The 15,809-nt window shown below is 41.2% G+C and overlaps 1 protein-coding gene across 1 annotated transcript in view; it reads left to right on the top strand.

Moving 5' to 3' along the window:
• The window catches only part of Ppm1l (protein phosphatase, Mg2+/Mn2+ dependent 1L), a 268,103-nt gene that overhangs the window by 182,043 nt on the left and 70,251 nt on the right, over positions 1-15,809 (top strand). The window contains exon 2 of the mRNA XM_027391775.2: positions 765-939. Coding sequence (XP_027247576.1) covers positions 765-939 — 175 coding nt within the window. The remainder of the gene's footprint in view (positions 1-764; positions 940-15,809) is intronic.

The following is a 15,809-nucleotide window of genomic DNA, read 5'->3' as shown; positions in this document are numbered from 1 at the left end:
CTAGGGCTGTTATACAGAGAAATCTTGTCTCAAAAAACAAAACAACAACAAAAACGGTTACAACAATTAAGTAGTAAAGGGTTGACTTTTTCAGGGTAGGTGACATTATTTACTCTAATCTCTTTATTTTCTAAGTAAGCTTTTATGTTTTTGTTTGGTTATTTACTTATTGTGGGGATTGGACCTAAAACCTAGAAAGCAAGCACTCTACCACTGAGTTGCATTGCCAGCCTAGATCCCTCTTTTTATATATCCCAGTACTTCATCATCAGTTCTAGAAGACATTCGTTTGTACTCACTTCACAAGAGTTCTTCTGAGCATTGGTGGGTGGAGACCAGCAACACACAGTAGTGACATTTGAGCCATACAGGATGAAAGTGTCTTCTGTGGGTGGAGACCAGCAATGTACAATGGAGATGTGGATTACAGAGGATGCAAATGTCTTTTGCAGAGGTGTACCAGAAAAATTATCATGAGGCAGGCTTTCTGAATTCATTAGAATTGAAAGCCTGAGTAGTAATTCTGTGAACATGCAATCCATCATCTTTCATGCCTTTAAACTAGATAGAAAACTCATAGAGGTCTAGGGTCTGACAGTGTGAAGATCCATCTTATTGCATGCATTGAAGTCTAAAAGTCCTGATGACAAGGACATGTGTGTCTGGAGGTTGGATCCACAGTGATCTGACTTCTTTCTCTAAGAGCTGAGGGTAAATGAAAAGCCTAAGATGAGAAGTACTAATGGAATTCTATTTACCTACAGACTGCAGCGGAATATGTAAAATCTCGACTCCCAGAGGCCCTTAAACAGCATCTTCAGGATTATGAGAAGGACAAAGAAAACAGTGTTCTGTCTTACCAGACCATCCTTGAGCAGCAGATCTTGTCAATTGACAGAGAAATGCTGGAAAAGTTGACGGTATCCTACGATGAAGCAGGTATGTTTGTTATTAACACACACACACCACCACCACCACCACCACCACCACCACCACCACCACCACCACTACCACCACCACTGCCACCACCATCACATAACATAAGATTTAGACCTTGGCTAAATCTGGCTCTTTTTCTGAAGTGGATGATTAAGGGCAAATTGGACTTGATGTTATACCAGTTATTGGTGAGTTTCTTCTTTGCAGTTTTAGTGTCACAACTATTCCAGGTAATGGCTCTTTTCATATCAAGTCCCTGTAAGCTTTGCTTGCTACAAAGTGGAGTGTTTCTGGCTCTTTATCAGCTGTACTGCCATTGCTCTAATCTTCTGCTGTCACTTTTGTTTCAAATGCCAGATGAAAACCTTTGCATCCAGTAATCGGACAGCTCTATTTGATTTGGGGAATTTCCTTCTAATATCAGAGATTGTGTTCTCTCAAGTGGCACTTGTTTAACCCCTTGAAGTTTTAGCTGGATTTTTCCTTTTTTTCCCAACAACTCAAATGGCATCTGTTCTCTGATTGCACAACAGACATTTGGTTGACAGCATACCCTTTATCTCCTCCATTGGAACTTACAAGTGAAGCCATGGACAGACCCTCTGATCATGCCATTTTTATCTGTTATATAGTCTGTTAGCTAAAATCAATTTTATGCAATATTATTTAGACTCAATGAAACTGTTAGTAAAATGAAATTTAAGGCTGGGGTGTGGTTCAATTAGTAAAGTGCTTGCCTAGTGTCCTAATTTGTTTTCTATTGGTGTGCTAACATACTGACCAGAAACAAGTTGGGAAGGAAAGAGTTTATTTCATTTTATACTCCTGGGTAACAGGCCATCACTGAGTGATGCCTAGGCAGAAACTCATGGCAGGAACTGAAGCAGAGACTGTAGAAGAATACTGCTTACTGGCTTGATCCCCATGGCTTGCTCACCCTGCTTTCTTATACAACTCAAGATCTTGTCAGGGGTGGTACCACCCACAGTGTGCTGAGTCCCCCACTCTTACATCAACCATAAATCAAAAAAAAAATTGTGTCAAAACATTCCACAGGCCAATATGAAGGAGGCGGTTCCTCAATTAAGGTTTCCTTTTTTCCAGGTGACTCTAGTTTGTGTCAGGCTGACAAACTAACCAGCAAGCCTAGCATGCACAAGACTCTGGGTTTTTCAGCATCAAATAAACTCAGAGCATCAGATAGGCCTGTGGTATGTTCAGACATGTGCATGTGCTTTGGCCTTGGCCTTTAGAGACAAATCTTTCAGTGCAGAACTAATCAGTGAGCAGTGGGAATAAACACAGGCTCAAGAGTTCAAGCATCCAAGTTTCCAGGCTTAGTGTTTTACTTGATCTTTAGAATATTAATCTCTTAGAGCCTCTGGTTTTCAATTCATAAAATTGAACTAATATTCCATTGCGTTGTTCTAATAATAAAGAATATGATATTTGATCATGAGGTCCTTAGAATTCATATGGCTGATTAATGCCACTAATGCTGCATAAAGACAAATTTGAATCTTACCAGTCTCTCACACCACGTTAAGATGTTCTTAGGGCCTTTTTGCTTGGGAGACAAAATTTTTCAAAATGTCTTTGGAAGCTATGAGAAACTAAGCAACACCTATGTAATTAGAAGCATGAGTTCTGCTTGCCTTTGGCCATTGCTGTCTGTCTGAGCAGGGTGGCAGGTCTGGTGGAGACTGGGTGCATGTGGATGAACAAGACACTGTATGCTGTAAACCAGGTCACTGCTTCCTTCTTTATAGCTCATGCATTACTGATTTAACTAAAGTAAGACAAGAAAAATAGGAAAAGATATTGCTACTCAGAAGAAAGCTATTATATCATAAAAGAAGGATCCAGAAGAGAAAGTAACAGCCTCCAATACTGTGAGATAACCACCCCACACTAAGATCCTCATTGGCTTCCACGTTTGGCCTCTTCCCATCCTGTCTCGGCTTTTGCTTTCTCACATTTTAAATTCCACTATCCCAGGTTAGGAAGGGGTGGGCTGTTAGTTAGGAATACCTTGGTATAGTGATAGACTATTTATAATTTATTAAAGCTTGCCTAATGATTCAGAAACCAAAGTCAGCCACAAGTCATAGAAGCCAGGCACACACCTTTAATCCCAGGAACCAGAAGCTAGGAGGTGGTGGTACACACCTTGAATCTTAGGACTCAGGATTGAGAGGCAAACAGATCTCTGTGAGTCCAAGACCACCCAGATCTACACAAGATTGATCCAGTCTAAAAGGGAAACACCCCACACAAAGATGATCTCAGCACTGGATCACACAACTTTAATCCGAGCACTAGAAGGGTGTAAAAGATAGGAGCAGTCTTCAGTAGTCAGATCAGACATTCATTCTCCAGCCATGCCGAGGAGAGGCAGCAGTCTGAGGCTTGGTGAAGAGCTCCTGGATCAGCCCTTTCAGCCTGAGCTAGAGATGAGAGCTAGTGGCTGGCTGCCTTGCTTTTCTGAATCCTCGGGCAAGCTTTAATAAATTATAAATAATATATCACCATACCTTGGTCTCTGGAGTGGTTAATTTGTCCCTAATGCTCATCCACTGCAGTGTCAGCCAAAGTGACTTAATGGCAGTTATCACCATCGGTGGCTTTCAGATGTCTGCAATATAATTAATGGAGGGTGGAGTGGGAATCCTTCACAGTTCTCCACAGCATTGCCTCAGAACCTTTTCTCCTCCCCTGTTTTTCCCCTCTTCTCCTTTAAATACAACTAACTCAAAACCTTGTTTACCCAATATCCAATATCCAGCAACTTGACATTCAGCAAAGAAATGGGAAATAAGCAAGAACTATGTGTGCAAAACCAGGCTTGGTAGATTGTACCTATAATCCCAGTACTCTCGAAGTGGAGGCAGGAGGAGCAGAAGCTCAAGGTTATCCTCTGCAATGTAGTGAACTTGAAGCTAGCCTGAGCTAAAATATACCTTGTCTCAAAAATGGGGAAAAAAAGAAACAGCATCCAGACCAGGTCACAAAACTTATAGACATGACATATGCAACAGAGTTTCCAGTCTCACCTGGAGCCTTCATGTTGTTATTTGATGCAGCACTGAAGTCATTTCTTATGATATTGGACAATGACAAGTCCAAGACAAAGGTTAGCAGACTAAGGGTCAGAAATTGTATCATTGTAAAACAGCTGTAACTTTCCATGCCAGAAGGTATGAACGAATCTTTCTGAAGCCCCTGTTACAAGGACACTGGCCTTGCTCAAGAGGACCCCACCCTCCTGGCCTGCTCACCTTTCGAATGGCATCACTGTGGGGACAAGGTTTTACTAAGTTACTCAGACTTCTATGACTGTCACATGAGAGCAGCCCTTTCCAAACAGATGAGCCTTAGCCTCACTGTTGCAGAGACTTCTGCTGTGGTTGTCTTTAGTCATTGCTGTGGGTCATTGCATAGGGCAGAATGTCATGACAGCCAAAGCACATGGCAGAGTGAGCTGCTCACTTCATAGTGCCTAGGAAGCAGGGAGAAACAAGAAGGATCCTGTGTAAGACAGAGTGTTTCCCTTGCCTTCTGATAATGCCATGAACCCATTGATGGATTAATACATTGAATCAGAACCATCATGACTGGTTACAACCATCAGAGCCTTCAGCTGAGGACCAGACCTTCAACACAAAAGATCTGGGGGTAGAGGGACTTCATTTCCAGGTCATCACAGGATTCAACACAGGGGTGAAAAGAAAATAACATATAGACTGCAGCACTGGTTTAGGATTGTCACTTAAATGGTTTACAGTTTCATGACTATAGGAATAGAGAAGTTTTATGATAAAAAGTTGACTCTGGGTTTAGAAACAAAAGATACAGATTCTGTTTCTAACTGTGCTGCTAACCAGCTATGTAGCTTCATGTAACTAAACATTCCCACAGCCCATTTTCCTATAAATTGATAGCATGAATACAATCTCATGGATACCTTCTTGTTCTGAAGTGATGCTCCTGGTCTCCTGAGGCTGGAAAATCTGGGTAGCTGTGATTTCTGAAGGCCGCATGTGGATACGAACCTACTGTTTGCCCTGTTGTCTGTCTCTCACTGCCAGTGTCATTTGTACCTAATAATTGAGTAGAAGGAGACAGTCCCACAGTTTTCCCATATTTGCACATGAATTTAAAAATCACTAGTAATGGATGGGGAATGAGGTTGACTGTAGGATCAAACAAAAGCAGATTTTGTAGCTGAGCATGTTGATCCATGGCCACAATCTACCAATTGGGATATGGAGGCAGGAGGGTCAGAAGACCAGCCTGAAACTGCTAGAGACTATGTCTCAGAAAAACCAAGTCAAACATAGGAAAGTCCCTGAGATTTTGGAAGAAAATGTTCTGAGTTTTGTCATTCATGGGTTCTCATAGGTTCTCATTTTTTCTTTAGCATTTATCAATGCTAAACAAAGTAAGAAGTGAGATACGGTTTGTTTTGTTTAAATTGAAGTACATGTTCACACATTTTAACATATTGGAGTTAGCATAGAAAAATGTCCAAGGAGGGAAAGCAATGGCACAATTTGTGAAAACAATTGAAACAGCATTTCACTATCTGAGGAAGCACTGCTGACCTGGTGTTCCTTACCACAGTAGGCAGGAGAGAGAAGCTTTCTGTATGTCACTTATTTATGCTTCTGCAAGTGACCTTACATTCTGTTTTTAATTTTCTTGTGTGCTTGTGCATGAATAAATAACCTATGGCTTTCTTTGCTACAGATATAGTGGTATGGTTTATCATTCTCTGTGTGGGAGGGATTTTGAGGAGAGCGGACTCATTTTTATTTGAGAGCGATTGAGCCTGTGACTGGCTCAAGAGCCCTAAGCCATGGAGCAGAAGCACAGATACATGCTTTTCTTCCATGCCCACAGGATGCCCAGTGGTAGTGTCTTGCCCCACGTTGCCTTTGACAGCAGTTTCCTGGATTGCTGCTTAGCTCTCCACTTCTGAGCTCTCTTCTCAGACCAGCAAGGGTCTTTATTTCTATTCTTAATAGTTCACTAGAAACTCAGCTTCACAATGAGTGCATGTAGAGACAACACTTGGGAAAGGAGAGAGTTCCACCGGCTGCGGATTGTGCTAACCTGAACTCTTAACCTGCAGATCCCCTTACAGGTACCAGGTACCAGGCAGTCACACAGCTTCCCCAGAAGAGGTGAGGATGGAGAAGCAGCAGCAGCTTTGTGACTCCTGATAGAGCTTTACATTAGCAATGCCCAAGAGCAGCTCCCGAGTGAGACTCTGGAGAAGGCGCTCCAGACACTGGTGTGCTTTCTGGAAAAAGAAATAGCTTTTAAAATGGGAAGAGAAACGTGCTGTTAGCAATTTAGGAAGTAGCTGAAGGGTTCCCCCCTACTGAGATTACTTTCTTCCCCTTGAAATGGATGATACCTGAGAGTTACATCTGTGTTTTAATTGAGCCATTACTGTCAGAGTAATCAGTGGTCTAAAAGGAAAGCCATTTACTGTCACAGGGAAAAACCGCACACCCAGTAACCCAGACCCTGAAGGAGAGAGTGAATTATTTAGGGCCCTTCCAGGTTTTCTAAGAGCATATTAGAAAGTGCGGTAACAGCCCTGCACAGGAAGTTCTTCACTCTGACACATTGACTTTCTCAGTGTGTTTCTCAAACAGGCCCCCAGGGAGGAGGAAACACTGAGGATTCCTTGCTTTTATCTCCTGTCAGTCTGTCTCTGGATTGAAAAGCTGTCTTCTCAGGGACTGGCTGACAGGAACTGGAAGGGAGAGAAAAACAGGGGCCCAAAAGGGACTTTCAAAGGGACGCTTGGTGCTGACTGTGTCATGTGTTACCAGCTTCTGATTGTCTGTCAAAGCTTTAAAATCTGACTTGTTCTATTATAAGGGTAATAGAGATACTTTTGGGGGACACTCTTAAAATAGGGAAAATGGAAGAGAACAAGAAAAATGTTTAATCTGACCATTTAGTATCTTTCTTGCATTTCCTTCTAGTCATTTTTCTCTGCTGTGTTTGTTACTTAAGCCCAATTTTATATCTTTTTACAAAATTTAACACAGAACTTACTTCTTCGTGAACTTATAAACTACTTATAATGGTTGATATCCTGTTTAAGTAACTATATCACAGTCACTACGCCTGTGTCCTTTTAATTTTTTTTTAATTCATGTTTCAATTCTCATCCCCATATAGAACCCCTGAATTTTGTTGTCTTTTATCTGAGAAGAAAATATGAATTGTAGTATGATAAACAGACACATGGAGACTTTTTAATGTAGCCAATTATTAGCCATGTGAAAGGAATGGAGAAAATAGGTAGCCAGAATTCACTTATAAACCAAGAGCTTTCTGGCCAATAATTCTTAGCCCTGCCCACTCCCCTCTGCCTGAGTGTTGAAGACCAAACCCTGGGGCCTCATGCTTGCCAGGGGTGCACTTTAACAAGTGACCTATGTATTGGGCCCTAATTCCAATGTTCAAGCAAAGCCAATTTGTATTTAATTTATTTTTTATTTTTTCTATATATCCAGGATTTTAAACAGCTAAATTTTGTGTGTGTGTGTGTGTGTGTGTGTGTGTGTGTGTGTGTGTGTGTGTGTGTGAAGAATAATAAACTTTTCTGCCTATGAAATGGGAAACTGTCTCACAGCTTGAAAGTACCTATACATGAGATTCAGTGGGACACTGAGCATCTGTGCTTGACTCTTCTGCTGTAAAATAGCAGCCTTGGTTTCTAAGACTCGTCCAGCTTTAGCAGTGTATAACTCTGTCTTCCCTGTGTAAACACCGACTGCATGAGCACCTGAGCCAGGCGTGATGGACCAGTAGAAACATCCAGATGACCATGTGGTCTTTCACTTAGGATAAAGAGTAGTGTGTGTGTGTGTGTGTGTGTGTGTACATGCTTTTATACACATATGGTGATAGGAAGCCTTAGAGCAATAGCTGGCAGAAGCAAGAAAGTAAGTGCAGTGGAACTGGTACTTCAGACTCCAGTAAATGGCCAAAGGAGGAAGAATTGGGTTTGGGAAGGTTTGATTCAATACATCAGAAAATTGTAAGAGTACCAGTAAGTCTTTTGAACTGTTCGGCCTGAACTTTAATGTAGGCTGCATTTTAAATGTTTTAAAGGCAGGCTTTGAGCAGTGCTTTCTTCTTCTTTGCTTCTGTGACTATAAGCCATTGCCTTATAGATCTGTTCTTATTCTCTGCCATGCCACTACCTACCCCGTTCTGAGCATTGCTCTCCAACTAATTTTAATGAGTTTGATTAGATTGCATTAATATGTGATCAGCATTGCCTATTCACTTATGAAATTCCCAACATAGAAAAAAATTGTAATTCCAATTGGATCTTGCAAAAGTAGTCTGATTAGGGAGTTATTGAAAGAAGAAAATCAATCCACATTTTTCATTTGCTTCATGGTCTTTAAAATAGAAAGCTTCAAATCCACTCTGAAAATATATTAGTCCAGATTTTATGGAAGGAAAGATGAAAATTTAAAATTTCAATGAATTCTGCTGAGTAAACTGCTACAAGTTAACACTGAAATTTAGACTATCAGCAAATGTCACCTCCAGTGATTAATACGCTTGTGCTAGAGCTGTGTTTACCTTTCTAATCAAGTTGTCATTGTTTGCCACAAGAGCTGCTACCTGTCTCTGAAGAAGTATTTGATTACAAGGACTAAGGAAAACATATATGCATCAAAGAAAATACTTGGATCAGGTGATTCTACAGAGGAGCTGGTGCCTTCTACAGCTGCAATGCTTTGCTAGCCTGTCACTTTCTGTACCCATTGAGCATCTGTAGCCAACATTCTGTGGGCTTACAGTGATGCTTAGTACAAATTTTAAGGTGATCCAAGTTAATAATGAGCCCCTTACTTTGTAGAGAAAAACAAGATTGTTTTTTTAAATGATAGGATTTCTCATATATGGACTTCCCTCTTACTGTGTGGGAGTCAAACAAAAGCATCCTCAGGCTGACCTTTAGACTCTGAAAATCTGTAACCACAGGACTGTCCTACCATTGAAGTCATTTGTAAGATGTTGAGTTCTGTCTCTCAATCGACTAAACACTCATGGTTTCATTTGGTAAATTGCCCTGTGAGATGCATTGTTTTCAAGCCACCACGTGGAGGCTGGAGGAATTCATTATGTTGATTTCATTAATTAATGTCCTTGTCTCTACTGTGTGGCTTAGGCCATTAATGATGAGGTGGTGTGAAGGAAAGTTTTTGTCATGTGTACCCTTGAGAGGCTCCAGATTGTGCTGTTATAATCCTGTAGTCGTCAATCCAAGGGCAACTGACAAACAGCAGAGAAATCGCCAGAAACCACTGTCTGCTCACACAGATATTTACTGTCTACCAGGTTCCAGTCAGGTGCTGGGTCTGAGCTGTGGGGAAGGACAGGTAAGCTAGAAGAATTGTTCTGAATTTATTGCTAATCTTTGCTATCACGATGAATCATTCTTTACACTTCTCTTTTTTCTTTCCAGAGCTCAGTTGGTTTCATTAAAAAAGAAATAGCACAAATTACATTTTTATTACGAATAACCGATGTGTTTCCTTAGAAATATAGTTTTCCATAGTTAATAATAATAATATTATAAAGCAGAATTTCAAAGCCATAAAAACAAAGTGAATAAAAACCACAAAGAACAATGAAACACAAGTGTCACAATGCACTGTAATGAGTCATCCAATTTCTCCTGAGCTCTCTGACAGCTAGGGCAAAAGGAGGCACCTAACATATTACAAAGTTCTGTTTAATAAACAGAATGAAGCTGCTACTTTTTTTTTCTTTCCCTTTTTTGTTTTTTTTTTTTTTTTTTTTAATTTCAAGACAGGGTTTCTCTCTGTAGCCCTGGCTATCCTGGAACTCACTTTATAGACCAGGCTGGCCTTGAATTTACAGAGATCCACCCGCCTCTGCCTCCTGAGTGCTGGGATTTCACCTGAGTCCCTCAGAAACAGAACCTGAAACAAATGGCTTTAGAGTTGATTTAGGAGTGTGATCCTAGGGAACAGGAATTGGGGACATTGGATCTGCAGCAGAAACCAGGGAGCACTTGTGGAGTTGGGTTCCCTTCACAGTTGCTGCTTAAGCAGGGCTACATTCTTAGGAAGCTTATGGCTCACACCCAGAGCCATTGAGCTGCTCTCCTGTCCACCACATTGTCACTCATGTCCCTTCACTCCTGGTTTGGCTGTGCTCATGCTGGATGCATTCCTTGGGTGCCAGTTTAATCTCTGGGGGAAAAAAGCAAACAATAAAGCATTCTAGACCAAGGGTGTTTCCAGGCTCAAGGGATCCCCTTGCTAGCAGTTAATTAAAAGAGAAGACCAAGGGAATGTGAGACAATGGATGGGAAGTGTGGCAGACAGCACAGACGGTGGAGTCTTAAAGTATCACTTACCAAATGCAAGTGAGTTCATCTTGTGGTCATTTCCTATTTTTAGACATCTATAAAAGCTTAGATAAGTGGCTGGGTTTTTACATTTTCTGGGTTTTTACATTTTCTGTGTAGCATGTAGATATGTGCAATAAAGTGCTCAATGAAGGATTATCCCAACTGCCACACGTGATGGCCTAACTCAGTCTAAAAAATCCAGATAGATTGTTGAAACTAGTTCCTAATGGTAGTTAGGGCTACCTTTCCAGAGGCAGGAATGAAGACACGAGGTAGGAATGCAACAGGCAATGGCCTGTTGTCAATAATGGCCTCAGTTTATGTCCTTGGCTATAAACCAGCAATGTCCTAAGTCCTGTCCTGGCTGGTAACCAGAAATGTTTGGGAGCTATTGTTAATCCCAAAGATTCAAGGAGTAAGATCACAAATCCAAATCATCATTGCCAGATTAATTAAAGCAAGCTTTTTTATTCATGTACACAGGCTGCCTCCCCCTAACATTACGTTTAAGAGATCAGCATTGGATGTGAGGAAGACAAGGTTTTTATAGTTCAGGCATAGGAAGTTTCCCAATGGAGGACTTGGAGGTTACAGGAGCAGAACATAAGCATACCAAGTTAGTCATAAGGACCTCCTGAAACAAAGACATGATTGCAAGGTGGTTATTAACAAGGTAGTCATAACAACCTTTTGAAACCTAAATAGGGTTGCACAATGGTTATAATAACTTTTTGAAACAAGACATGGTTGCTGTTTCCTGGAACAGGCAATACAGAACCTTTTGTTGTTAGGGTTACAGGTGGGGCATAGCCTGATCCTTGAGAAACAGGTTTAATTATAAATAGAAATGAGCCTAATTTGTCTTTACTAAAAGATGGCTTTTAAGCCTAATATGCAGGCAGACTGGTTCATCACTGTAATCCCTGGTCAGGTTCCTAAATGATTTTAGGGTTCCCTTTTGGGGGGGAGGGGATGGTATAGCAGCTTTGATCAGGGCTCTGTGGAGTTCCATTAGAGAAAGTTTTATTTCCTTGACCTTGGTGGATAGGGATGACCTTCCAAGCCATCCAAAATATGAGTTAATTCAGTTGGACCATCCCTAGAAAGGCAGATTTACCATAGCCATACTAAAGAGAAGGAATAATTGTCCTTTATTGAAATAACATACTTTTCTTTCCCAGAATTCCCATGCCCTAGTGTAGTTGCTACAAGTCTCCATGAAGTTCTGTTGGGTCTGTCTGTCTTTCTGCTTCTTCACTCAGAAAGGTGTGACTTTTGTTTGTCTTCTCCTCTGGCTCTTTTGGGTGCTAGCCAGAGCCTAAGTATTTTTTTTCCTTGTACTCCAGGCTTCTTACTATTTCTGTGAAGCCCTTCACTCCTGTCTTTGCTCTACAATTGCTTTTCTGCCTTGTTGACCTCCGATCATATGGTGTTCCTGGCCCTCCCCCCTCCCTGCCTCACCCCTAACTTAAGGTCCTACCTGTTTATTACATGTACCCATAATAAACTCTTTTTAAAAAGGTGCTCAGAGGTGTCTATAGAAACTTTACATACAGCATAATGTGAAGGAACAGGTGTGTTTTGTTTGATATAACAGCTCAGCATGGCAGCTACACAGCTCAAACAAACAAACAAAAGAACTTGGCTAATCGTTTCTATGATAAATGAATTCCAGTAGCTGGGCTCTTCTAGCTTCATGACACAGTGAGTCATGACTTACAACTTAGGAATGTGTTTTCATATGTGTACAAAAAAAAGTAGTCACCTATCCGAGATAAGAAATTCTTAGCAGTTACTCTAGATGGAAAAACTATGAAACCATTAACTTTTCTTTTTGATGCCAGTATATTGCTTGTATTTTTACCTTCATTATGTGTATTTTCTGTTTCTCGTTTGTTTTGTTTTAAATGAAAGTTAACAAAACCTTCCTAATGCACAGGGAGTGGAGAAAGCCGTTAGTGAGTTAAGTTCTGAGTGAATGTGTATTTTGACATGAGCACAGCCTTTTGAGGAGTCCAAGATAAAATAGCGAATCCATTACCCATATGTGCCAGGCTCAAGAGGAATGGCAACATTCTCGGAATGGCAGAGTTCCCTGAATGGCAGTGTTCTCCTTGGGAGTCCAAATGAGTGCTTATGAGTGACTGATGAGTGTGAGCAAAGACTAGCATCTGCAGCTTCGTCCTCCTGGATGTTCTCACTGAGACTGCTCACCTGCAGAGACTCCCTATTGAAGCTCGCTAACCCCTCCCCTGTGTGTGCTAACCCTGACACACACACACACACACACACACACACACACACACACACACACACACTGATGTGGTGGTATTGATTAGGGAGCCCCACCGGATTCCAGCTTCACTCTACTGTTGTGTCTGTGTGTCTGTCCTGTCTTCATTCCCTGACTTGTTCTTCTTGGGCTCTCTCCTGAGCTACAGCCAGACCATCACTGTTCTCATTGTGAAGCCATGCAGAAAAGTAAAAGTAAATAAAGGGAAATAAAAAATTAAGTCCTTGGATGTGAAGTTCAGCTGGCTTTGTGATGATGCCAGATGATATAAATCCTTAAAGAGCTTTTGATGAGAAAATAATGTTTAGAAAGTAGGGGCTATATACTTCATACACTGGTCATTTTTTCTCCTATCTCAGCATGACGTATCAGCACAGTACACAGGGACTTTTTTTTTTTTAATCATTCTCATTACAGTAGATCAGCTTACTTATATTTTGCTGGAAGTAAATTAGTTTCCTGTCCAGGGCACATAAGAGACCAACAGATACTGGTTCTTTTTATTATTATTATTATTTTAAAACAATCTTTTCTCATTTTAGATACCAATCCCAGTTCCCACTCCCTCCTCCCCTCCTGCTTTCCCCACCTTCCTGCCACCCCATCCCCCATAGGCTCCTCAGAGAGGGTTAGGCTCCCCATGGGGAGTCTGGCACATTACTTTAAGGCAAGACCCAGGCCCTCCCCAGTATATCTAGGCTGAGCAAGGTATCCCCCACCCCCAAAGAGAATGCCTTGAAAAAGTCAGTTCAAGCACTAGGGATAAATCCTGGTCCTACTGCCAGCGGCCCCACAGACTGCCAAAGCCACACAACTGTTACCCACGTTAAAAGGGCATAGTTCAGTCCTATGCAGGTTCCCCTGCTGTCAGTCCAGAGTCAGTGAGCTCCCACTAGCTTAAGCTATCTATTTCTGTGGGTATCCCCAAAATGGTTATTCTTTGCTCTATATCTAATGTCCACTTATGGATTAGTACATACTGTGTTTGTCTTTCAGGGACTGGGTTACCTTACACAGGATTTTTTTTTTCTCGTTCCACACATTTGCTTGTAAATTTCACGAAGTCTTTCTTTTTTGCCGCTGAGTAGTACTCCATTGTGTAATAAATGTACCACATTTTCTTTATCTATTCTTCAGTTAAGGGGCATCTAAGTTGTTTCCAGGTTCTGGCTATTACAAATTATGCTGCTATGAACACAGTTGAGCTTGAAGGGACCAGCTCCCCATTTTGGCAGCCATAACAGCCGAACACGTGCTTGCCCTGACCTTGCCTTGGTCACTAGGAAGTCAAATGCCTGCCTCGTGGCAAGGAACCAATCAGAAGTTAACTGGTGGTGCTATGCTTTATGGCTCTGGGTATGCTTTACGGACAAGTGCACAGCAATGATGCACAGAGCGTAGCAACCACCCTGGGAGGGCCTATGGGCCATAACAACCAGTTTACCAATCAACACAGAACAAACCCTCCAAGCCTGGAGGCACACCAATCCTGAGCCTGTGCATACCCCAGACACTCCCCTTACGCTGCCCTATAAGATCTCTATGCAGCTGCTTCGAGCTGTCTTTTCTAGCCATCCACCATGGTGGATGGATGAAAGACCCGAGCTAACATGGGGTTTGCTCGTTAAACAACTATAATAAAGCCTCATGCTGTTTGCATCAAGCTTTCGACTCCGCATGGTGATTGGGGTAGCCGTGGCCCTGGGCTAAGATCCTGGAGGCCTGAGCTTCTGTGGGTCTTACAGAGCTAATGTCCTTGTGTAATGGCTTCAAGCTCTACTATAGAGCTATAGTAATGAAAACAGCTTGCTATTGGCATAAAAACAGAGAGGTGGACCAATAGAATTGAATCAAAGACCCTGATACTAATCCATACACCTATGAACACCTGATTTTTGAGAAAGAAGCTGAAATTATTCAGTGGAAAAAAGAAAGCATCTTCAACAAATGGTGCTGGCATTAAGATGTTAAGATATAGAAGAATGCAAATAAATCCATATCTATTCCAATGCACAAAACTCAAGTCCAAATGGATCAATGACTTCAACATAAATCCAGCCACACTGAACCTCTTAGAAGAGAAAGTGGAAGGTACCCTTGAACGAATTCGTATAGGAGGCCACTTCCTGAACATAACACCAGTAGCACAGACACTGAGATTGATCATTAATAAGTAGGACCTCCCTGAAACTGAGAAGCTTCAAAAAGCATAGGACACAGTCAATAAGACAAAATGGCAGCCTACAGAATGGGAAAAGATCTTCACCAACTGATCACATATATAAAGAACTCAAGAAACTAAACATCAAAATACCAAATAATCCAATTTAAAAACCCAGATACATATCTAAACAGAGAATTCTCAACAGAAGAATCTCGAATGGCCAAAAGACACTCAACATTTTTAGCCATCAGGGAAATGCAAATTAAAATGACTCTGAGATACCATCTTACACCAGTTAGAATGGCTGATATAAAAAAAAACACTGATGACAGCTTATTCTGGAGATGATGTGGAGTAAGTGGAACACTCCTCCATTACTAGTGGGAGTGCAAACTTGTTCAGCCACTTTAAAAATCAGTATGGCAATTTCTCAGAAAATTGGGACTCAGTCTACCTCAAGACCCAGCAATACCACTCTTGATCATGTACCCAAAGGATGTACTCTCATACCACAAGGACATTACCTCAACTGTGTTCAAATACTGGTTCTTAACTATTTCATGGTCCTTCCTTATTCTTTCCTTGGTAGTGAATACACTTTTAAGTTAAGTGTATTTGTTCTGTTTCCTTTTTTTTTTTTTTTTTTTTTTTTTTTTTTTTTTTTACTATTTCTAGTACTAGATAATAATTTGTTTGCTCCATAACAAATTACACTAAAACATAGTGTCTTAAAGTGGTAAGCTCTTGATACTTCACAGCTTTTGAGTCAGAGTCCTGGTTTGTTCCCTCTTGAGGCTGTTAGCCAGGCCAGTGTCTGACGATCTAACTGAGGCTGAAATGTGTTCTTTGTGGGTTTGTTTGTTTGTAAGATTTATTTATTTTGTTTTGGTTATGTGTGTTTTGCATGGATGGTTAGATTTGCATCATGTTTGTGCCTGCCTTCGGAGGACAGAAGAGGGAGTAAAATCCCCTGTAACTGGAGTTAC

The sequence above is a fragment of the Cricetulus griseus genome (assembly GCF_003668045.3).
Source record: "Cricetulus griseus strain 17A/GY chromosome 1 unlocalized genomic scaffold, alternate assembly CriGri-PICRH-1.0 chr1_0, whole genome shotgun sequence".
NCBI lineage: Eukaryota > Metazoa > Chordata > Mammalia > Rodentia > Cricetidae > Cricetulus > Cricetulus griseus.
This window is presented reverse-complemented; position numbering and strand designations above follow the sequence as displayed.